Source organism: Phycodurus eques, chromosome 1 (assembly GCF_024500275.1).
Source record: "Phycodurus eques isolate BA_2022a chromosome 1, UOR_Pequ_1.1, whole genome shotgun sequence".
In the NCBI taxonomy this organism is placed as follows: domain Eukaryota; kingdom Metazoa; phylum Chordata; class Actinopteri; order Syngnathiformes; family Syngnathidae; genus Phycodurus; species Phycodurus eques.
Window position 1 is genome coordinate 36,919,462 of NC_084525.1, and position 24,280 is coordinate 36,943,741.

The 24,280-nt window shown below is 43.9% G+C and overlaps 1 protein-coding gene across 19 annotated transcripts in view; it reads right to left on the bottom strand.

The window, feature by feature from the left end:
* The window catches only part of LOC133410071 (R3H domain-containing protein 1-like), a 58,907-nt gene that overhangs the window by 15,232 nt on the left and 19,395 nt on the right, over positions 1-24,280 (bottom strand). For 16 of the 19 annotated variants that reach the window (XM_061690919.1, XM_061690821.1, XM_061690911.1 and 13 more), the window contains 11 exons: positions 23,547-23,600; positions 22,452-22,523; positions 21,614-21,846; positions 14,525-14,791; positions 11,526-11,680; positions 6,449-6,556; positions 5,454-5,807; positions 5,237-5,363; positions 2,846-3,000; positions 2,339-2,469; positions 545-651 (listed from right to left, as the gene is read on the bottom strand). In XM_061690919.1, the coding sequence (XP_061546903.1) occupies positions 545-651; positions 2,339-2,469; positions 2,846-3,000; positions 5,237-5,363; positions 5,454-5,807; positions 6,449-6,556; positions 11,526-11,680; positions 14,525-14,791; positions 21,614-21,846; positions 22,452-22,523; positions 23,547-23,600 (1,763 nt within the window). The remainder of the gene's footprint in view (positions 1-544; positions 652-2,338; positions 2,470-2,845; positions 3,001-5,236; positions 5,364-5,453; positions 5,808-6,448; positions 6,557-11,525; positions 11,681-14,524; positions 14,792-21,613; positions 21,847-22,451; positions 22,524-23,546; positions 23,601-24,280) is intronic. The other 3 variants (XM_061690887.1, XM_061690903.1, XM_061690895.1) reach the window with 3 other exon arrangements.

The following is a 24,280-nucleotide window of genomic DNA, read 5'->3' on the forward strand; positions in this document are numbered from 1 at the left end:
TGGTGCATAAGGCCAAACAACAGTCAGGACCCGTCCCCCCACCCGAAGGCGGAGGGAGGCTACTCTCTCGTCCACCGGGGTGAACCCCAAAGTACAGCCGGGGAGCAATAAGTATACCCACACCTGCTCGGCGCCTCTCACCGTGGGCAACTCCAGAGTGGAAGAGAGTCCAACCCCTCACGAGAGGACTGGTACCAGAGCTCAAGCTGTGCGTCCGACTATATCTAGTCGGAACATCTCGACCTCACACACCAGCTCGGGCTCCTACCCTGCCACAGAGGTGACATTCCACGTCCCTAGAGCCAGCTTCTGTAGCCGGGGATCAGATCGCCAAGGTCCCCGCCTTCGGCCACCGCCCTTTTCTTCCATTATGATACATGAATGCCACTAAAAGTACGGTAATTCACGATATTCACACTTCAAATGGGCCACAGAGCTCAAAACACATTCCATCAGCTCATACCCAGAAGTGACTTTAATGGCGCTTGACATATTACCACTAATGACTGGTTTTAGATGGAAGCTGTACCTGTGTACCACTGACCTGGATTCTGCTGAGCAACACAGGAGGATGAGTTCTGAGGGAACTGGAGCTGCTCCATCATTGGGGAAGGCAGGAAGCTCATTGTGGAACTGTGAAGGAAGGTGTTTCTACAGTAAACATCAAATCATCAGCATTTGAAGTCAACCGGAATCTATGTTGAGGGCATGTTGGCTTTGTGATGAAGTGTGATATACCTAAAATATGCCTTCATCAATTCAATTCAATAGAAATGTCTAACACCGAGTCAATCTCAGAGCTAGACAGTTCAGACGAAAAGTAGTAAATGTGTTGAGGCAACTTGGTACCCATAAGGAGGAGTTGTGCAAGCTCAACACTACAGCTGGTGTATTAAATTTGAAAGTGAACGTAAATCTCTCTGCAAACCAGGCGCTCGGCTCTGTAAGCAGCCTGCCTGTGGGGACTAGAGTACAGCTGGCGAAACACAGACTGCAGGTGGACAGGCGGCCCTTGTGGGAGTAGCCGAAAAGCGGTTCCGATGCTACCGCATAAATCATTTCAGCACAGGCTGTCCTGCTAAAAACGGCCTAATTTCACACCTGAAACTATGACAACATAACCTCTCCTAGAATGCGCGTGCTTCCTTCCCTCGGGTCCTCGCTGTCTTTGGTTTTGCCACGGATACTGTACGGCCACGTGTAATGGTCCCAGAGGTGCTACAATTGGCAATTTCCAGATTGATTGGGTCCGTGGAGGCAAAAACTAATTACATGGTTTGCTTTATGCGAACTAGTTCTATCAATCTGTTATAATGAGAGCCTGGCGCATCCCACGACTGCATGAGAGCGCAGCCAAGGGGGTAAATGGCCAAAATGAAATTGGAAGGGATCTCTCAGTTGACAATCATCAGCAACACAAAGACGCGGCACTTCAAGTATTGCGGTAATGGCATCTTGAAGACCTGTGCTCATAAGGTGCTTTGGGCATACACTCGTTAGGCATGTTACATCTACAAATAAGAAGCCCGTTCACGAGTGACGGGCAGTGTTACCTGCAAATATTATTTTGGGACACAGCAGAGAAAAAAACTGCTTGTTCTGAAATAATCAACATGAATCACAGCACAATTTGACCCAAGTGGATTTTGACCATCAAAAGACGAACAATAAAATGTATTTCATGATGTGTAAATTAATTTTATGGACTGAACTGAACTTACATTTTGTTTTTAAATTCAATTAAACTCAATTAAAAACAACTATTTGTCCCAGTGGGGCAATTAAGGCACACAGAGCAGCAAGTAAATGATGTAATCACTTTAACAAATCTAAACAAAGGATGACTGAAACACTCAATACAGAATTCAGTCAATAATTGCACATACAAATTAGGCTAAAGTTTAAAATACTATAACGAAATAAAAATACTAATTGGTAAAATACTGAAATACAAATAAATAAATAAATAATAGTTTGATAAATGCAAATTGGCATGAGGTAAATTGCATTTGAGATTAGCAAATTCAAGTTAGCCTGGTCATTACAAGTGCAAACGGCATTTGTGTCTTATATGAATAAATAAAAAAAATAAATAAAAAAATCCCCTTAATATAAAAAAATATAAAAAAAAAATATATATAAAAATGTATGATATGCATGATTTGGGGAAATTCCAATAAATCAAAATGGTAACATAGCATTTAAATTTAAAAAATACAACTTTTGCTAATTGTATGCATCCTCATTTCCTTCTCCCCTGGATTTACATATTATACATTAGGGCTGTTGCCTTAACAAGAAAATGTGTGTAGGTGCGTTATCAGCATTTTGATCCTACCTCATGGTAGTGTGCTGGTTCGGAGCAGGGAGAAGGCTGTAGCAGGGCTGTACGCCAGCGACTGTCACCGCGCCTTGTCCTGGTGGGCACGACGACACCAACATCGGCCCTGTATGCTGTGGCACAGACACCTGCGATGGACCAATGAAATAAGTTAATACAAGAGCAAAGACTTGATCAACATTTGCTGTGTGTGCATTTTTAATGTTTAGAACAAAAATGTCTGTTGTATTTTCTAAAAATCACCACTTGTCTCTTTTCCTCACTTTCTGTGGATTTAAAGCCAGTAGCTTCGATTTAGAGAGTTGTTTGGACAAAATGATTTATACTGACTGGCCACAAAGTTATACTGGCAATGAGTCCAAATATTAGATTAAAAACTCACCAACAATAACAATGAACTGAGCATGAATATTTTTGTAAAGGCAGACATTTTGATGCAGCCCTTGTATTGGATCTCATTGTGCAAGTGGTCACATGTTGTGGCTGACTGGTGTATTTGCATACCTGGTAAGACTGCATTGGGGAGTACTGGACCATCATGCCTTGCATCTGGCTGCCAATATTGCTTTGCTGGAAACCGGTGAGAGCAAAGTTGGGTGTTGGCTGCATGCCCACTATAGTCTGGTAGGGCGCTGGGCTTGACATCACAGGCTGGTGCACTGACAAACAAAAAAAGGGAAAGGACTTTGGCCACACTACAAGAAGAGGCGAGAATGGATTGAAACGCTTGACCAGCAAGATCAAGCTGCTTTTAATAGGGTCTTTTCGGGATAAACAATAACCAACAACAAACACCCAGTGCATCAGTTGCGGAAAAACAGACGGAGACCTGAGCAGTGCAGTGAGTTGAGCTGTTACAGCAAAGCAAGGCAGAAGCACTTGGGCTAAATGAGAAAGTCAATATATCTGATTTAGCCTGCAGTGGCCTAAAACAGCAACATGAGTGACCAAATAAAGGTTGAGAGAAAAAAAAAAGCATCAATTTCTTATTAATGGCAAAAACACTCAGGCAATATGAAATGGTGGCGTTGGCTCCTGGCCAGAGGGGGACAATGTCAAGGTGACAAGGCAAGACATTTGAAAATGTAGTCTCCAGTGACACACGTGAGGTGCTGCGAGCGACAATAGAGGACATCCTTTTGTGAAGGTGTCTGCAGTACGCCTCCTGGGAGAAAAGTACAATGAAAGCACCCCATGAGGAGCAAGGGGGTGGCTATTTTTATCCACCCATGTCCCATTTTCCCATACAAACCGAGCATGAAATGACCGCAATTATAAATGCGCCAGATTTATTCCATTTCAGCAGACGATTGTGATTCCTCAGACACATAATGGGTGGCTGTCCCCTCACTGTTTTTGAGGGATGCCAGTTTGCAACAGAGGGATTAAATCCATCCACTAAACTGAGTTTAAGATTGATTTTGCGTTCCCATTGTCCACTTGTACGGCACCATCAGAGCCATGGCCTGCAGGCGAAGACTGAGGGGCTGAAAAAGAGACCGGTTCACTGTGAGATTCATAGAGGCCTCTCAGACAGCGTCCCGGCCCCGCATCCCGCCTCTCATCAATATTCCTCTTGGATCTCATAGATAAGGCTGAGACAGGGTGCAAAAAGTTGATTTGAAACATATTGCAAGGGTTTTTACTCCAACCTATATGTGTTGAGGACTAAAGGCCTATTTATACTCCCGCGCTCGCGCGGCCGACAACGCCCGCATTGCATCACGTGACTGACGCATTGGCCCGCGTGGCCCCTTTGCGTCACTTGACGAGCACACGGCAAAAAAAATGTTTGTTGCGCGTAGAATGTCGCGGACATCATATATACAAATATACTTTTAGTTGCACCGGACATTAAAAATGAACAAGAATTGGTCTAATATTTTTTCATGACTATATTATTTATATGTAATTTACTTTACTCATACATAATATTGTATAAGCTTTTAGTGTCCAGTATTCGTGTATTTGACTGCATTTTATTTTTCCCATTGTAAACAATACTTGTGCACCCAGTCAGTGGCCAGCCAGTACCGTTTTTCATTGTGTACACAGCCACTACACTTGAAGAGAGGACAATTTAATTCCACTTGGACAGTAAGTGTTTTTCCTTGTGCATTCGGGTGGATTTTTATTCTTCTCAAAATCCCCGCTTTCCGGAGCGGTCCGACGACGAGTGTAGCCTGTACCCGGGTTGGAGCGCTCTAAGATGGGCTTCCATCCCATGCCATCGATGTCCTGCTGGTAACATTGACTCTCATGTGCAATGAATGCCAAGATTGCCTAACAGCCCAACGAAATCTACTGCATATAACACTGACTTTGCTCACAGAGCCTTGTGAGCTGTGGACTCTGAGGTTACGTCCAAGTGGCTAACAAACGCATGCTAACATGTCCCCAGGAGGCAGGAGATCGATTAATCTGTCGATTATAATTTTCATGAATTTATTCAAAATCAGGACATTTCAAATTGACTATGCAGAAAATGCTCAAACATAATTTAATTAGGATTGAATTACTGGTTTAGTCTGTTACATCCATCAGAAAATCATCAAAAATGTTGATCATGTTTTCAAATTTCTTATTTTGATGAAAAACAAAGATAATCAGTGTGCTTTCATGAAGGACTTCAGAAATGGGAGAATATTTACAGTTGAGCCTCAAATTCCAAGGATTAGGAAATTTTTAAGTTAAACAAAGTCTCAAAATGATTAATCAGTAAACAAAATAGATTAATATGATAATTAGTTGTCGATTAATCGATTAATTGTTGTACCCTTTGTTCAAAGCATGGTATAAAGGAGGTCTCACTACGTTATATCACAGCAAGTTCAACAAGAATGTCAAGGGCAACCAACAGTTTTTTAATCCACACGTTAAGTGTGAGAATCTTACCTTGCTGCTGGGGCAGGATTTGGCTGTGAGAGCCGTTATGCTGCAAATGGTTTACAGGCGGACGGCATTGGTGCTGGTGGCTGGAGCACTGAGGATGGTGGGTTGATGAACAGTAGCATGCGGCTATCTGGAAGAAGCACAAACACAAATTCAAACATCAAATGAAAGGAACGAGTGGAATCTTATTTAATTGACTGATGTACACTTGCTGAGCTACCTGCTGGACCGGCTGATGAATGTAGGTGTGTTGCTGCAGCACGCTGGTGTGTTGCTGGTTCAGAGTGGACCCAGGAAAAGCAGCATGACCAGTCATACTGCTGGGATAGGCATGGTGAGGTCCTGGAGTTGGAAGTGAAACCGGCTGGCCTTGGAGCATCTCTGGGTGTCCCCCTGAGGGTCCTGCAACCATGTAGTTAGAAACTTGCTGCGAGGGTGCTCCATGCAACACCACCGGGGTAGGATTGTGGTACAGTGCTGCATAATGGCGGGCATCTGCGGCCGGAGCTCCGCTGTTGCTGGGCGACTGCTGCGCCAGAGTCATGTGACTAAATTGGGTGTTGATGGTTTCAGGCTGGAAAAGAGATGTAAAATCAACTGATGCCTACTTCCACAGTAATAATGAGGTGGTGTTATTGACAAGAGGTCATTAAATGCAGCATAAACACTGACTCAAGGTCAATGGCGGCGAGAACTAGGGTAAAAGTAAATTTTAATTGTCGATCAATACAGGTTTACCAATTAAGACTTTAATTTACAAGCTAAGCACTAAATCAAGGTTATAAGCAGTTTTAGATGCAGCGCTTAAATATGACCCCATGTCTACAGAGACAAGTGGAGCCAAAAGTGAGCATTATTTATCCATATCAGTACCACATGACAACTTCTGACATGTTATTGTAAAAGTAGTGTTTTTAGTCATGGATTATTCAGCACTAACATCTGGTGATGAATTAAATATTAATGGAGCTTTCTACAGGCATAATTAGTTGCGGAGGCCACAGAGTTAACTAAAACCAGGTCAAAAATGAGGACATCATTTCCTTCTGGATTTACTTTCCACCTACATAGGTTTTCAAAAGTATTCAGGGTGACATAGTAAATAAAAGGTTGTATAGAAAAACAGTTTAAATAGAACAAAAACGTATTTATAATACACTAAACAAAAATAATTTTAAACATCAGAGAGAAAAATTAATTGTAAAATTTATGTACCACAGTGTACTGTTGGTTAGCACAGACTGGCAGGAACTGAGGAGGAAGATGGTAAGAGACTGAGTTGTGAAGAGGCTCAGAGGACGCCTGGAATGGATGACACATTGGCTGAGGAGACAAGGGAAGAAGAAAAAGGTTGAGACTAGGTGAAAGGAAGTTTGTCGGCTCTCAACTGTAAAATGTTACGTCCAATTTACTATGACTATAGTGGCAGATTTAGAAGAGAAATCTGATGCATTTTTTTTTTTTTAAATAAAGTGAAGCAGTTCACAGGTATCCTAAATTTTGTCACTATACCAAGAATGAAGGAATTATAGGAAACTACACTGCCTAATTCAAGCCTCACTGAACTTTCATCAAATTATCTCCTATGGATAAAATTATTGGTCCTTGGTTTCACTCGCCTGGACGCGGGTCACAAAGGTTCCCCCCCTTCTGGAGCCAGGCCTCGAGGTGGGGCTCGATGGCGAGCGCCTGGTGGACTGGCCTGGACCACTAAGGGGCAGGCACAAAATGGGTTGCGAGCTGGGCAGTAGGGACCTCGGCAATCCACGGCTGAAGAGGCTCGCTCTATCTAGGGATGTGGAATGTCACGCCTGAGCCGGTGTACGAGGTCAAGCAGTTCCAACTAGATATAATTAGGCTTGCCTTGATGCACAGCTTTGGTTCCGTAACCAGTCGTCCTGAGGGGTTGAACTCGATTGCCCTCTGGAGTTCCCACTAGTGAGAGAGGAGGTATGGAAATACTTATTGCCCCCAAGCTCGATGCCAATACATAGGGATTTACTCTGGTGGGTGAAAGGGTAGCCTCCCTCCACCTTCAGGTGGGGGGATGGGTCCCCTGACTGTTGTCTGTCGCCACACACCAACCATGAGCTCATTGTACCCACCCTTTTTGGGGTCATTGGAGGGGGTACTGGAGAGCTAACCTTGTTCTACTGTGTGTGTTCAATGACAGTGAAAACGGCCCCCGTGACCAGAACCAGAGTGGTGCTTTGTTATTGGACTTCTGTTTTTGTCACACATTGTTCATAACAAACACCACGTTCTGACATAAGGGTGTCAATATGTACACTTGGCCCAAGGACATTCTAGATGGCAGTTCGATGATGGACTATGACTTAGGTGAAGAGGGGGGCGGAGCGGTCTACTGATCACTACCCGTTGGTGCGCTTGCTTAGATGGTAGAAGAGGAAGCAACCTGGCAGGCCCAAACATATTGTGAGGGCATGCGAGGAATGTCTTGCAGAGTCCTCTGCACACTCTGGCAGCCATGGTTAAGATCATCGCCTGCCACCATGGGGGACAGAGGTTCAAGATCCCGACTGGACCATCCGCCAACATCCCCCGGACTCACGGCTGTGGTGTCCTTGAGCAAGACACTGATACCCCGAAACGCTCCCCGGGCGCTTCACCTGCCCCCTGCTCCAGTGTGTTCCACTAACATGTGTATGTGTTCACTGTGATGGGTTAAATGCAGAGAACAAATTTCGTGTTCATGACAATAAAAGGCGATTATTCTTCTTCTAAAAAAGGAGTTTGAACTCACACCTCCGGCAGCAATGTCCCGGGGAGGCAGAGGAAATTGAGTCTGAGTGGGCCATGTTCCATGCCTCCATTTTATTTTTATTTTACTTTATTTGGAAGTGTTTAACCAGGAAAGCCTCTGAGTGTCCTGGTCCAGGACAAAAAGTAGCAATGCAACACAAATAAAATACGAACTGACAGACAATACATGAATAAATAAAAAGGCACATCAACATATCCATTGTTGAGGTGGCTGATCAAAAGCTGTGGCTGTAAGGTGGTCTGTGCCTCTCGTGGGTGCACTCTGCGAACCCGTTGGTGGACACTGACTGGGAGGAATGCCATCAAGTTGAAGGAAGAGTCCTATCTGAGTGGTCAGGCCACTGTGGAACTTTGGAGACAGCCGACAGATACAGGCAGGCCAAGCGGAAAGGTCTGTGTCTCTTTTGGTAATTGGATATGTTTGGAGATAACGACTGGTAATTTGATTTGAGTTTTAAAGTAGAAAAAAACAAAATGCAAATACAGCTTGATTTTCTTTTTTTGTTGCCTCTGTAACCAGGTCAACCTTTGTTTAATGAAGTGGATGTATAATTACACAAAATCTGTTACTGCCTGACAAGAAAATGCCGCCAAATTCACTAAACTGTGTATGTAGCTCAGTGCTCCTCCTCCTGTTATTTCTTCTTCTGTGGTCCCCATTATAAATGCTTTCTGCGCCCCCACTTCTGCCCTTTTGTAAAATCTTCCTGTGGGAGAGGTGGGTGACCTTTATTTGCAGCGCTGGGCTCGTCTGATCACTGCTTAATTCACTTAATACCAACATACAGGCAAGAAAAATGTGCAAAGCCTACGGTGAAAACGAAGCAAAGATAGAACTACAAAGCTGTCCAGACTGCACAGACTTGAGTGTCTTTGAAAATTCAGCTGACAGCCTGGATGAATATACGGACACTGTCACATCCTGTGAAGAGGTGTGTGTACCAACAAAGTCATTTCGCACGTTCAATAACAAAGCATGGTTCACTGCCAAACTTAAGCAACTTCGCCAGGCTAAAGAGGATGCATATCGAAGTGGGGATAGGGCCCTGTATAATCGCGCTAGAAACAGCTGTTAACCAATTACAAGCGACCAACCCCCAAGCTGAGAACAATAAAAGACGAGCCGAAGACTTGGAACACCTTCTACTGCAGATTTGAAAAGGACACTTTCACACCCCACACCCACCCAGCCGCACCACCAACCACCATCACACCTCTGACTTCTGCGTTCACCATCCATCTTCAAAACAACAAAAGATTAACAGCGGCAGGCCCAGACCTTGTGTCCCCATCATGACTCAAAGTCTGCACGGGCCAGCTCGTTCCAGTCTTCACACCGATCTTCAATAGATCTCTGGAACTGTGCGAAGTACCGTCAAACACTCCACCATCAACCCAGTCCCCAAGAAACCTGCAATCTTGGGTCTGAATGACTACAGGCCTGTCACCCTGGCATCTGTGGTCATGAAGTCCTTTGAACACCTCGTGCTGGAACACCTCAATAGCGTCACAGGTCCCCTACTGGACCCCCTGCAGTTTTCCTACAGAGAAAACTGGTCTGTGGATGATGTAGTCAACATGAGACTGCATTTCATCCTAGAACACCTCAACGGCACGGGGACATAGGCGAGGATCATGTTCGTGGACTTCAGCTCTGCGTTCAACACCATCATTACCGAACTACTCTCCTCCAGCTCAGTGTCTCACTTGCCATCTGTCAGTGGATTTACAGCTTACTGATGGGCAGGAACAAGCATGTGAGGCTGGGGGACACCACCTCATCTACACGCATCACCAGCACCGGGGCACAACAAGGTTGTGTCCTCTCTCCGCTGCTCTTCTCTCTCTCTAAACGAACGACTGCACCTCAATGCACCCGGTTGTCAAACTCCTGAAGTTTGCAGATGATACCACAGTCATCGGCCTCATCACAAACGGTGACGAGTCTGCGTGTCGACAGGAAGTGGAGGGGCTGGAGCTAAACACGCTCAAGACTGTAGAGATGATCGAGGACTTCAGGAGACATTCTTTGCCACAGCTGCCCCTCACACTGTCCAACTGCCCTGTGTCAACTGCCGAGACCAAGTTCCTGAGAATTACAGCCTCTCAGGACCTGAAGCCACGCTGCACTATTTGCATATCTGTTGTTGACCAATACTGGGCACTCATGTGCCTGAGTAGCATCTGCAGTATTTGCACAATACAGGGGGACCACGCTCCTCAGCCTCCAATAACTTCTATTCGGGGCTTCTGGAGAGGAGGGTCCATCAGGAAGTCGAAACCTTAGATTCAGAAGGAGCAGTATTGGTTTTCTTTCTGGCCATGGAGCAGTGGACCAGCTCTTCTTTCCAACAGCAGATTTCTGGAGGTTGCATGAGAGTTCAGCCAACCAGTTTACATGTCCACAGTGGACTTGGAGAAGGCTGTCAATCATGTCCCTCAGGGAGTCTTGTGGGGGGTGCACTGGGAGCATGGGGTAGTGAACCCCCCATCACGGGCGGTTCAGTCACTGTAAGACCAGCATCAAAGTAAGGCGGATTTGTTTCCGGTAAGAGTTGGAATCTGCTTCTGGTTCAGGACAGAATGACTAGGTGCAAACCAAGGTCATAATGGTGTCAAGGTTTGGTGACCTCAGTATTGGGTCCCTACTTTTTGAAGATGATGTGGTTCTATTGTTCACATCAAGCCTCAATTTCCAACTTCTGCTGGAGGAGTTCATGGCAGAGTGTGAAGCACTTGGGATGGCCATCTAAGGCCATGGTCCTCAGCCAGAAAAGTGGTGGAGTTCCCTTACCAGGTTGGGATAAGCTCCTGCCCCAGGTGGAGGAGTTCAACTATCTTGGGGTCTTGTTCACGAGTGAGGGAAGAATGGAGTAGGAGATTGACAGGTGGATTGGTGCGGTGTGATGCAAACTCGGCATCGGTCTGTTGTGGTGAAAAAGGCAAGCTCACACTTTACCGGTCAATCTACATTCCCCCCCTCACCTATGGTCACCAAGATAACAAATACAAGCGGTCAAAATTAGTTTCCTCCACGGGGTGCTTGGCCTCTCCCTTAAAGTTAGGGTGAGAAGCTTTTCATCCAGGAAGGGCTCAGAGTAGAGCCGCTGCTCCTCTGCATTGAGACAAGCCAGGTGAGGTGGTTTAGAAGCCTCCTGGACACCTCCCTGCTGAGGTGTTCCGGGCATGTTCCACCGGGAGGAGGCCTGGAGAAGACCCAGGACACACTGCGGGGACTGTCTTCTGGATGGCCTGGGAATGTTTTGGGATACCCCGGAAGAGCTGGATGAAGTGGCTGTATCTGGGAAGTCTGGGCTTTTCTGCTAAGGCTGCTACCCCCACACACAGACTCCATATAAGGGGAAGAAAATGGATGAATGGATGGATGTAGCTCATTAGGCCAAATTGAGCTAAGCAGCTGACAACCTTTGCGAGGAAATCATCTTTAAATGAAGATTACGGCACCCATGATACTTAAGAAAAAAACAGTTTAAATATTTCCTCTTACCTGTGAGTAGAGGGGATTGATGTGCTGTTGCTGGCTTGCAGCAGAGGTCGGCTGCTGTGGCACCTTCCCTTGATGTGGGCCCCTGCCGGCAGGGGGTGTGACACTGGCCGGACTACAAGCTACAGCACTGCTATTAGAATGAATGAAAGGCTTTCCTGTCGTAATAAATTCAAAAGAGTAAAGAAAAACGTGTGAAGCAACCCACATGAGAATGTATCCAGCAAAGTAAACACACATACTGCCAAAATAATTGTGCCTGTAAAAGTTAAAGGCCACACACCATTAAAGGTACCAAAAAAATCGAGAGGGATGGACAAACTTTTGTAACGTTCGTATCAGCTAGCTCTTTTTAGACCAACTGTGTGCAGTACATGCTGACCTGTAGTTCTGCCCTTAAAAGGGGAAGGAAACGGAAAAACATTTTTGGGCAAGAATATGTTGTGTGTGCCCACACTTGTCTAAACACAGTATTCTGATTAAAATTGCATTTGTGGAATTAGAATTAAACAGATAAATTCATAAATTTTCACAAATCCCAGGCGGCAGCCATGTTGGTCAGTAACACCCTCTGCTGTCAACTGATATTAAAGTCACAAGTGCCCTCACACTTGCATTGCGAACGTCACATGACCAAACCCAAATATCAGGATAGTGGGCTGGCTCCCTGTGTATGCCGCGATAACTAGCAGAACTATGGGTTGATTATGTGATGGTTTTAACAATATTCTAGCAAGTTTGGGTTCGAACAATCATGTAATCAACCTGTAGTTCTGCTCGTTACAGCAGCATAAATGTGGAGCCTGCTACCCTGATTTCGTTCACAATGCAAACGTGAGGGCACTTGTGACGTTAAATTCAGTCCACAGCAGAGGGCAAAATTGCCAAACATGGTCACCTCAGGAAATTGGTGACAATTGATGACTTTATGTTTAATTCTTATTCCATAAACACAATATTAATAAGTCCCGTATTTTCACGACCACAAGACGCACTTAAAAGTCTTACATTTTCTCCAAAATGGACGGGGCGCCTTATGTGTGCACAGAGACCCAAAATCTGTGACTTTGATGAGCACTCCGCTTGACTAACTCGGAGCATTTCCTGCCGACACGCTGCTTATATAGAGGAAAGGCGGACGTGACTGAGGACATCATGCGGACGCTAAAGGAGGACGCTAAAGGCACGCCCCCCAGTGGGTATATAGCGCCAGTATGTGCATTTTGCAATAAACAACGGTGTGGCTAAGGACCCCCGAAAATGGCACCTATGAAGAGACACGCTTACGAAGCACAGTTTAAACTGCAAGCTATCGGTTACGCGGAGGAACATGGGAATCGAGCACCCACAAGAGAATTCAAGGTCAAAGAATCCATGGTTCGCAAGTGGAGGAAGCAGGAAAACGAGCTTCGCCAAGTCAAGAAAACTAAGCAGAGTTTCCGCGGAAACAAGGAGAGGTGGCCCGAGTTGGAAGACCAACTCGACCAATGGATTAATGATCAGAACAGCGAGGAGAAGTGTCTCTACAGTCACCATTCGACTGAGGGCAACAACGCTTGCAGAAGAAATGATGGTCTAACATTTTCAAGGAGGTCCGTCTTGGTGCTTTCATTTTATGAAACGGCGCCATCTATCCATCTGGGCAAGGACTACCGTGGCGCAGCAACTTCCGGAAGATTACAAGGAAAAGCTGGCCATCTTCCGTTCCTACTGCAGAAAAAGATTGACGACAAATACATCCAGCCCAACCACATCACCAACATGGACGAGGTGCCGCTCACTTTCAACATCCAGGTGAACCACACTGTAGAGAAGAAGGGGACCAGCACGGTAGCGACGGGGCACGAGTAGTCGAATTTTACTGTTGAGCTTGGTTGCCATGGTAATGGACAGAAACTGCCACCCATGGTGATTTTAAGAAGAAGATGCTGCCTAAAGAAAATGATGACTGGCTGGAAACTTAAGGCCAATCAAATAGGCTGGATGGACGAGGAGAAAATGAGAAAGTGGCTGAGTGAGGTGTACGTAAAGAGACCGGATGTTTTTTTTCCACGTGTCACCGTCCCGGTTGATCTGTGACTCCATGCGCGCCCATCTCACAGCCGCTGTGAAAAAGTGCAGCAAATTAACTCTTGAGCTTGCAATCATTCTGGGAGGCTTGACAAAGGAACTCCCACCGCTGGACATCGGTGTAAACAGTGCGTTCAAAGTAAAGTTGCGAGTGGCGTGGGAGCGATGGATGACCGATGGCAAACACAGCTTTACTAAGATTGGGAGGCAAGGCCGGGCGAGTTACACCACCATATCTGAATGGATTGTGGATGCCTGGGCTAAGGCATCTGCTTTGACTGTTGTCCAATCTTTCGCGAAAGCCGGCATCATTGCTGAACAGCCCCCCGGCAACGAGGCTGACTCAGACAATGACGAGAGGGAACCCGGCATGTTTGATGGAGAACTTTCGGAAGAAGATGAGGACTTTGATGGATTTGTGGATGAGGATTGATAAAAAATAACATGAGGACATGAGTATGGGAGTTAAATACTTCAATAAAGTACAACCGAACTTTTTGCTCCCGCTGCCTTTTTAAAAACATCTGCTAGCATCCATGCTAGCGGATGTTTTACCATGCCTGCGCCCAATGTGATGGGTTAAATGCAGAGAACAAATTTCGTGTGCATGCATGCATGTTCATGACAATAAATGGTGATTCTTCTTCTTCAATAATACGGTGCGCCTTATGTATGTGTTAAATACGGAAATAGACCCCGTAACTGAGACTGTGCTTTTTAGTGCGGTGCGCCTTATAGTCGTGAAACTACGGTATACCGTGTTTAGACCTGTGGGGGCACACACATTCTTGCCCACAGAAAATGTGTATTTCCTCTCTCTTTAAGCGATAAATATTGACCAAAGCAAAAAGTTAAAAAATAATCTATCAGCATCATAATAGTGCAAACTTCAATTTAACCACAAAATACTGTACACAAATGAGCACAGGTACCCGTATGTGGATTCACTAGAATGCGGCCAGGTGGTATCCCCGAGGTGTCCAGTGACATCACATAATAATTTGTTGGATCGGCAGGTGTTGGCTGTGACGGGACACTCTTCATCATGTCAGGGAGTGCTGAGCCTTTGGTGTCTGCAGCTGGGTGGATTAAAGGCATACTGGAGATTTTGGGCCGCAAAGATACTGACATGGTGAAAGGCCGTTTGGGACGGGAGAGTGAACTGGATGAAGAGCCAAAGCTACTGCATGACTCAGAACCTGGAATGACCAAACAAAGCGTTAAACACAATCGTAAAAGATGCATTTTTCGTCTTCTTTATCCTTCAAGCAGTAGCATGAGATGAAAATTATTGATGGGGCTGGTAAAAGTAGATGGCGATAATTAAGCAGCGGAGCTAATTCACAACCTAATAACACAGCAGTGGTTGCATGAGCTCGTGAGGGAAGTGTTGAAGGGGGAACTGGTAATTCGCCACCATCTGTGGTTGATTTGTCCCTGTATAATTCCAAAATGCTGAGCAAAATAGAAAAGGGGCAGCATCAGAGCAGGTTTTCTGAGTGGTGGAACAGACACTTGCGTTGTTGCGGTTTACATTAGAATTTTTCATCCTCCAACTGGCAAACAACACTCCCCTCCAAAGGCATTGAAACAGTGAGAATATTTCCACCATATTGACTGTAGACTGAAAACATTTGGGTTTTGACTTTAAAAGATGTAGATATTTACATCTGTACATCTAATACAAATTTCAGAAGATAGAAGTTTTGTGCTGAAATAACACATTTAACTGAGCCAATGTATTGGAACAGACCGAAAAAAATTGTTCAAAGGTCAGTATTGTAGTGTATGACCAAACCATTCACAGAAAAAGGTAGCTGGCATAACTATGATGAGATGATTTACCCCCAAACATTTTGATCATTTTTTTTCATTACAGTGTGTAATGAAACTGGTAGCCCTTCACAATAAATCAGACCAGTCCAGAACCTTCCACTTCTTACTGCTGATAAACACCTTTGTTGTTTTGGGTCATTATCTTGCTGCATGTTGAAGGCTCTCCAAATCAGTTTTTTTGACTTTGAACTGCCAGACAAAATGTTACTTTAAACTTCTGAGTTCATTTTGCTGATGCCATCATGTTGGTCACGAATTAGTAAGTCCAACCCAGAAGAAACTAGCCTTGGTTTTCCATCATCTCTCAGCTTCACAATTGCTTGAATTTCACCCATAAACAGCTCTCTGGTTTTTATGTTGGTTTTATTGCCAACAAGTATAAATAGTCACAGGAAAAACCCAAATCTGAACTTGACGCTCAGAGCTATTTATTGTTTTAATAATAATTGTAACATAACGAACTGCTATGCCATGCTCCAATAATTTTGATCACACACAAAAAAAACAGCTGGATTTAAAAAATAAATAAAGATGTGTACTAAAGCCAGATGTAAATACCTGGAAATAAAAGCTGGAATGCTCACCTCTTATCCACACTTGGATAAAATTGTTGGTACCCCTCTGTTAATGACAGAAAAATTAGTGGTCATAGAAAGAACTTAAATCTGACTAAACTAACCAAAAAAAAAAAAAAGATGAAAATTAACCAATGTAAATCAGACATTGCTTCTGAATTGTGGTTCAACAGAATTATATGGGGGAAACAAAACAAACAAACAAAAAAAAAAACTCATGAAACAGGCCTGGACAAAAAAAAATGATGGGACCCTTAAACTTAATATTTTGTTACACAACCTTTTGAGGCAATCACTGCAATCAAACGATTTTTGTAACTTTCAATGAGACTTCTGCACCTCCCAGCAGGTATTTTGGCCCACTCTTCATGAGCAAACTGCTCCAGTTGTCTCAGGTTTGAAGGGTGGTTTCTCCAGACAGCATGTTTCAGCTCCTTCCACAGATGTTCAATAGGATTTAGATCAGGGCTCATAGAAGGCCACTTCAGAATAGTCCAATGTTTTGCTCTTAGCAATTCTTAGGTGTTTTTAGCTGAGTGGGTCATTATCATGTGGCAAGACACCAGGTAGGACACTATCATACCTTGATAGTGTTGAGATTGTATTGTATCCGTCACAGATTCAAGACACCCTGTGCCAGATGTAATTAAGCAGCCTCAGAACATAACAGAACTAACTCCATGCTTCACAGTAGGGACAGCGTTTTCTTTTCTTGGTATGCTTCCTTTTTGAGTCTGCATAGAGCTGCTGTGGCTTGCTAAAACGTTTCAGTTATGTCTGTCTGTCCATATGACATTCCCCTGAAGCTTTGTGGCTTGTCAACATGCAGTTTGGCAAATAATAGTCTCACTTTTTTATGATTTGTTTTCAGTAGTGGCCTCCTCCTTGGTCATCTCCCATGAAGTCCATTTTGGCTCAAACGACGACGTATGGTGTGATCCTGACGCTAATGCACCTTCACGTTGGAGTTCACCTTTATATTCTTTGGAGGTTGTACTGGGCTCTTTTGTATTATCGGTCTCTTCAATTTCTCATACATTTTTCTCCGGCGGCCACATCCAGGGAGGTTGGCTTCAGTCCCGTGGAACTGCTTGGAGATTGACTTACAGCCTTCACCTTTAATGTGCTTGTCTATAATTTTCTTTCTAATTTCGTGAGACAACTCTCGCCGTCACTTCCTCAGGTCCATGTTTTGTGTGGTACACACCATATCACCAACAGCACAGTGATTACTTGTCAACCTTTTAATAGGCTGACTGATTGATTACAGGTTTGAAGACACCTGTGATGCTGATTAGAGGAGACACCTTGTTTGAACATGTCCCTATGGTCAAATTATTTTCAATCTTTTCTAGGGGTACCATAATTTTTCTCCAGGCCCATTTCATTAGTTTGCTTTTTAAAATAATTCTGTTGAACCACAATTCAAAAGCAATGACTAATTTCCATTGGTTAATTTTACTTCATTGTTTAACTTTAGTCAGATTCAAGTTATTTGTGTGACCACTATGGGTTTTTCTTTCATTGACAGAGGGGTACCAACACATGGAGTGAAACATGGAGTTGGTTCTGTATTGATCTTTTGATGTAAAAACTGTTTCCAGTCTATCGATCGATCCATTTTACATTCCGCTTAGCCTCACTCGGGTCGCAGGCAACTAGCTCAGCTAATACAGGGCGAGAAGCAGGGTATACCCTGAATTGGTCACCAGCCAATTGCAGGGCACATTTTGACAATCATTCATATTCACATTCACACCTACCGGCAATTCAGTGTCCTCGATTAAAATAACCTATCATGCATGTTTTTGGACTGTGGGAGGAAACCGGAATAACCGGAGAAAACCCACACAGGCACGGTGAGAACATGCAACTCCACACATGCGAGGCCGGATTTGAACCCGGGCCCTTAGAACTGTGAGAAATATGTGCTAACTCGTCAGCCTCTGTGCCACCCTGTTTTCAGTCTACGGAACAAAAATTAAAGGAATTTGCCTCACTGTTTCTAAAAATTTTAAATTGAGTGCAAGTGTCCTTTCAACTGTGTGGAAATTTTACATACATCATTTATGCATCTTCAATGCAGGGAAGGATATTATTTAGGAGGCAGGAAATAGTTTCCTTGACTTAAAAGGAAAAGGTTAATAAATTTATCTTTAGAGAATTTCACCTTCATCTTTTATGAGTACCTATTTTTATGCAGAGATTGCGTGCATATTGTTGCATGGGACAGTTAGAGGGCAGAAAAGAGGCAGTGTAGACGAGATGTCTGACTTTTAACTCCTCAAAACAAAACACTTCATCATAAACACCTGTCTACCTTGTAAGGGGGAAATAAATAAAAAAACAATACATTATGGGGGAAATTGTAAAATAAATAGGAGGTTTCCCATCACCTCAATCAAGGATGCATCAACAATTTTGGAGCCTTCCAGTGCTTATAATTTGTTCAACAACTGCTATTGCAACACTTCAGGGAGCCCCTTCAATCCTTGAATTTGATATCCTTTCTTGCTTTGACAACTGTAACAACAACGGAGGCCCACAGACTTAAGTACACACAAAGAGAATTGGCCTGTTTTTGTGCCGATTTTGTCCCTTCCCAAACAAGCACATCAAATGCCAGACAATCTTATGTTTTATAAGATTATCCCATAAGACTGTCCTTAGGTCTGCACAATCAATCATACTTTATTTCTATAGCACCTTTCATACATTTAAAATGTAGCACAGAGTGCTTTACGCAATAAAATCAAGGTAAGCAATCAAACTCAATGACACACAAAAACAGACACACACATACCACAGAAATTCCCCTCACCCACCCTTTCATACATAGCATAGTGTGTAAGAGCACTGAAAATGGAAATGAAGCGTTCTTAATTTCAGCAATTAGCAGTGAGAAAACAAATGAATAAATAAAATTAGTTCAAAATTATTATTAAAAGATGAGCTCTCAATAAAATAGATAAAAGCTTTAATTTTACTTTTTTTAAATTAAAAAATAAAAATAACAAATGCTCTAAAATAATACACCAAAAAGGATAGGAGAACTAAAATGTGCTAAGAGTGGATTCGTCGCGATTTCCCATGTTCAATTTTTACGACCAAAACTCATGTTGACCTTACAGAGTCATGACGCCGAGAATTGTGACGTGGAACGGAATGTAGCCAAATCAAAGAAGCACCCTGCAAAAACACTAAACATAACAAAAAACAGACACCAAGAAGTATTTTCTAAAGTACCGTATTTTCACAACCATAAGCCGCACCGTATTAAAAGGCACAGTCTCAGTTACGTGGTTTATTTCTGTATTTAACACATACATAAGGCGCACCGTATTATTGGGCGCAGGCATGGTAAAACATACGCTAGCATTTTTAAAAAGGCAGCAAAACTGAGTTCGGTTGTACTTTATTGAAGTATTTAACAATGTAGTCACGTTATTTTGTGATCAATCCTCATCCACAAATCCATCAAAGTCCTCATTTTCTGTATCCGAAATGAACAGCTGGGCAAGTTCTCCATCAAACATGCCGGGTTCCCTCTAGTCAATCCCTCTTGTTCATTGTTCAATGACGACGGCTTTCGCAAACGCTCGGACAACAGTCAAAGCAGATACCTTAGTCTTGAATCGACCAGGCATCCACAATCCATTCACATATGGCGGCGTAACTCGCCCGGCGTTGCCTCCTAGTCTTAGTAAAGCTGTGTTCGCCATCTGTCATCCGTCGCACCCACGCCGCTCGCAACTTTACTTTGAGCGCCCTTTTTACACCGATGTCCAGCGGTTGGAGTTCCTTCGTCAAGCCTCCCGGAATGATGGCAAGCTCAGAGTTCATTTGCTGCACTTGGTTTTTCACAGCGGCTGTGAGATGGCCGCGCATGGAGTCACAGATCAACAGGGACGGTGACGCGTAGAAAAAACATCCGGTCTCTTTACGTACACCTCACTCAGCCACTCTCATTTTCTCCAAGTCCATCCAGCCCTTTTGATTGGCCTTAAAGATGACTTCGGCTGGAAACCTCTTTCGGCAGCGTCTTCCTCTTAAAAATCACCATCGGTGGAAGTTTCAGTTCATTGCCTTGGCAACCAAGCACAACAGTAAAAGCAGACTTCTCGTGCCCCGTTGTGCGTATCGCTACCATCCTGGTCCCCTTCTTCTTTACAGTGTGGTTCACTGTCGAGAAGGATGTCGAAAGTGAGCGGCACCTCATCCATGTTGGTGATGTATTTTTCGGCAATCTTTTTACTGCAGTAGGAGCGGAAGATGGCCATCTTTTCCTTGTAATCCGCTGGAAGTTGCTGCGCCACGGTAGTCCTTGCCCGGATGGATAGATGGCGCCGTTTCATAAAACGAAAGGACCGAGACGGACCTCCTTGAAAATGTTTGATTTTCATTTCTTCTGCATGCGTTATTGCCCTCAGTTGAATGGTGACTGTAGAGACGCTTCTCCCGGCTGTTCTTTCCTCATTAATCCATTGTTGGTCTTCCAACTGGTCTTAAATTGGTCTTCCAACTCGGGCCACCTCGCCTTGTTTCCGCGGAAACTCAGCTTCGTCGTCTTGACTTGGCGAAGCTCGTTTTCCTGCTTCCTCTACTTGCGAACCATGGATTCGTTGACCTTGAATTCTCTCACGACTGCTCGTTTCCCATGTTCCTCCGCGTAACTGATAGCTTGCAGTTTAAACTGTGCTTTGTAAACGTGTCTCTTTAGGAGGTGGCATTTTCGGGGGTCTTTAGCCAAACCGATGTTGTTTTGCACAATGCACATACCGGCGCTATATACCCACTGGAAACGTGCTGTTAGCGTCCTCCTTCACACGCACCCTTCCCCCTTTAACGCCCGCATGCTGTCCTCAGTCACATCCGCCTTTCCTCTATATAAGCAGCGTGTCACCAGGAAATGCTCCCAGTCAGTCAAGCGGAGCGCTCATCAAAGTCACACAACAACATTTACAGATTTTGGAACTCGGTGCACACATAAGGCGCGCCGCATTATAAGGCGTGCCGTCGATTTCGGAGATAATTTAAGACTTTTAAGTGCGCCTTATGGTCGTACAAATATGGTAAGTCTTTTTTGACGACAATGGTCCCTTGGAAACACTTGGTGCATACCTGGAAGTGTCTGCTCGTCTTCGTTTTTGTGAGATCACGTGATCTAGCGACACTTCGAGATCGGCGGAGAAACAATCTTTGTTTGTGGTGTCTTGTGTCGAGATTATCGGTGCACACCACACGACCAAAACTATTAAATAACTGAATTTTTATGTTAATGTGTGGGGTCTGCCACAAATAATAATAAAAAAAAAAAAAACTTTTAAAAATCTTTGTGTGTGCCTTAATAGATGAAGGCAAAGCAACTGTCGGATTTAGGGGTAGAAATCCTATGACCGTCACAGAGCTTTCAGTTAAGTACAAGATTTTCCTGTCCTAATAATTATTTCCCATTAACCTAAAAGAGTCCATTTAGTGAGTTTTAGTTTTCTCTTGCTCATCAGTGAGGCAATATTGATTCATCTGACATGACTTGCTTTTCTTCAGAGGCTAATGTCATTTGTTGGTTTATTGTTTGAACAACACTGGCTTGTGCATCTTCATGCTTGCCTGTTTGGGAAAGCCTCCCGGTGCTCTTACTGCTGGCAGTGCTGTCCCCTCGTGCCAAACCGGGGGAGATGCCGCTGAAGCTGCTGGCCTTGGTGATGGCAGGCCGCGGGACGAGGCGGTTGGAGCTGTCCGAGCTGTCAGTACTGCTCCATGGTCGGGGATCACCGTTTCGTGGCAGCGCCTCTGTCTCTGAGCTGCTCTGCCAGCTGGCGCCTGAGCGTCCAGCCAGTGACCTGATAAGGGTAAATGTCACTCTTTCAGTCAGGATCAAGAATCTTGTGCTCACATTTGATTATGGAGGCTTTCAAATCTCATAGGCTTGTAAAGAACAATGCTTGTATACAAATTTTACCATTGTGTTCAAAGCAGCTGGACAACTCACATTGCTTTTGGTTTCTTCCTGCTTGCATGTATGCAGGTCTGTTCCATTGCAATTGTGTCTTTAGATTTTTCAGTCTAAATTTAATCTAAAGTTAATTTAAATAAGGAAATTGCATTTCCTGGATTTATTATGCCTCATTATCAACATTAATCAATCACTTTAGCTTCAAGAATTGTAGGAAAGACTAAATGACATGGTTTCATTCTCTGACTTTCCATGACTTGGTCCAGGCAGGCTGCTTTACATGAGGATGAGTAATCCAGCACTGAAAATCCTATTCAAGGTCAGAGTGCAAAGATTTAAATGCGCACGCACACACACGTTGTTGCTCGGTTTATTGCCGTGTATTTTGCAATTTCACGATGTTTTATAGTTTTGCAACTAGTTGTCCTAATGATGTGGGTAGTGACAAGCTATTTCTTCAGCTTTCCAAGCAATAAAAAAAGCAATACATACCTGTGGGTCCTTGAGAGCCAATCAGCAGATGGCAGAGGGGGGCCGGAGTTGGGGGAAGCTGCAACTTTTGAACTGGCATGTTTTCAGAAACATTCATCAACAAGTATTGGATACACAGGCATAGTTCAAGCCAGGCTGAAACCAGTTGCGGCGACAATGATTTTCCCTTCAACAATCACGTCTTCAACCCGGACAACGGCTGACATGGTAATGGGAAAAGTGGGACGTACATGATGCAGGCAACGACTTTGGCTGTACTACAACTTTACTATTGGTGGTTATCATGCGCTGAGCATTAGAAATGTATTAAAAGCAATTTCCGGTCACAGTTTAAACCAAATCAGCGTGCTGTATATCTTTCATGTATGGCTGACTGCTCTATGGCTTTTTTACTCCTGAGAGCCTACTGGCGCAAATATACATTTATATGTATATATACACATACCAGTCTATAGTCCCAATCTGCTCTGCACAATATTGTGACGTCCTTTCTCCATAACAAGTCTATTTTTAACCGGCTCCTGTGTGTATAAATCCTCATCCTGCTTGTACTTAAAATGTAGCTGCCCAGCATCCTCTGCCGCACTGACCCAGTAGTGAGAACCTTCAGTAGGCTATTGTGGCGCTATTAAAGGTTGCCGCTAACCGGCGTCAAAGACAGGCTCCAACCTCCAGATCGGCTCAAACATGTAGGGTTGGACCACAAGTCTACTTTAAGCCAGCTCCTGTGTATATAAATCATTATCCTGCTCGTATTCCAAATCGTAGCTCCCCATTCAGAGTAAATGCAGGATGCACTTCCGGATGCCATTTCAGTGGATAGAGTAACTACACCCAGGATGTCTCAAAATTTGGAACGTTCGGGAGTGCTCAATAAAACCTAATTTTGAGCCAATATATGGTGGAGAACTTGCAGTAAATGATGTAAACCCTTGCACTCTGCCCTTTAAAGAGAAGCCTACTGAGCAGCGATAACAAATCCTTAGATCAACACTCCTGCACCTGAACGAGGTGACTAGGATTTTTCTCTTTCTTGCAATTTGTCTCTGAAAAGCTCAGAGCGACTTGTGGGGGTGGGGTGGCGTCAGACCTCACCTGAACATTTGCCGCCTGTGCTGGGTACGTGTACATACGTCTTCATCCTGAGCACTGAGAGGGAGGGTGGGAGGTATTATTACCATAACGCTGACAAATGCAGACAGGCACCAATCAAGACATCTACGGCTGCTCTGACAAAAAAAAATGGTCAATTCAGCATATTTTGAAATAGAAATGGAAGCAATCCACATTATCCTTCAAGGACCTGGCGTCCATATATGTGGAAGTAAAAAGTATTCATACCCCTTAAACCTTTTCACATTTTGTCACCTTCCAAGATTGAGACTGACTGAGATTTTATGTGATCAACACACAAAACAATTATAAAGTGGAAATGATACATAGTTTTCAAAATGTCAAGCAAATAAAAATTAGAAAAATGTGGTGTGCATAAATACTTTGTAGAGCCACCTTTCGCTACAATTTCAGTGTTTTGGGGTAGGTCTCTACCAGTTTTGCACATAGAGACACTGAAATGTTCGCCTATTCTTTTCAAACTAGCGCAAGGTCAGCCATATTGGATGGAGAGCTGCTGTGAACAGCAATTTTCAAGTCTTGCAACAAATGCTCAATGGGATTTTGGTTTGGACTTTGACTGGGGCATTCTAACACATGAATACAGCATTCTTTGAGCTAACCCATTTCACTGTAGGTCTGGCTTTTTGTATGTTTAGGGTTAGTGTTAAGATTAATCTCCTTCCCAGTCTCAAGTCAAGTCTGAAGGAGAATGT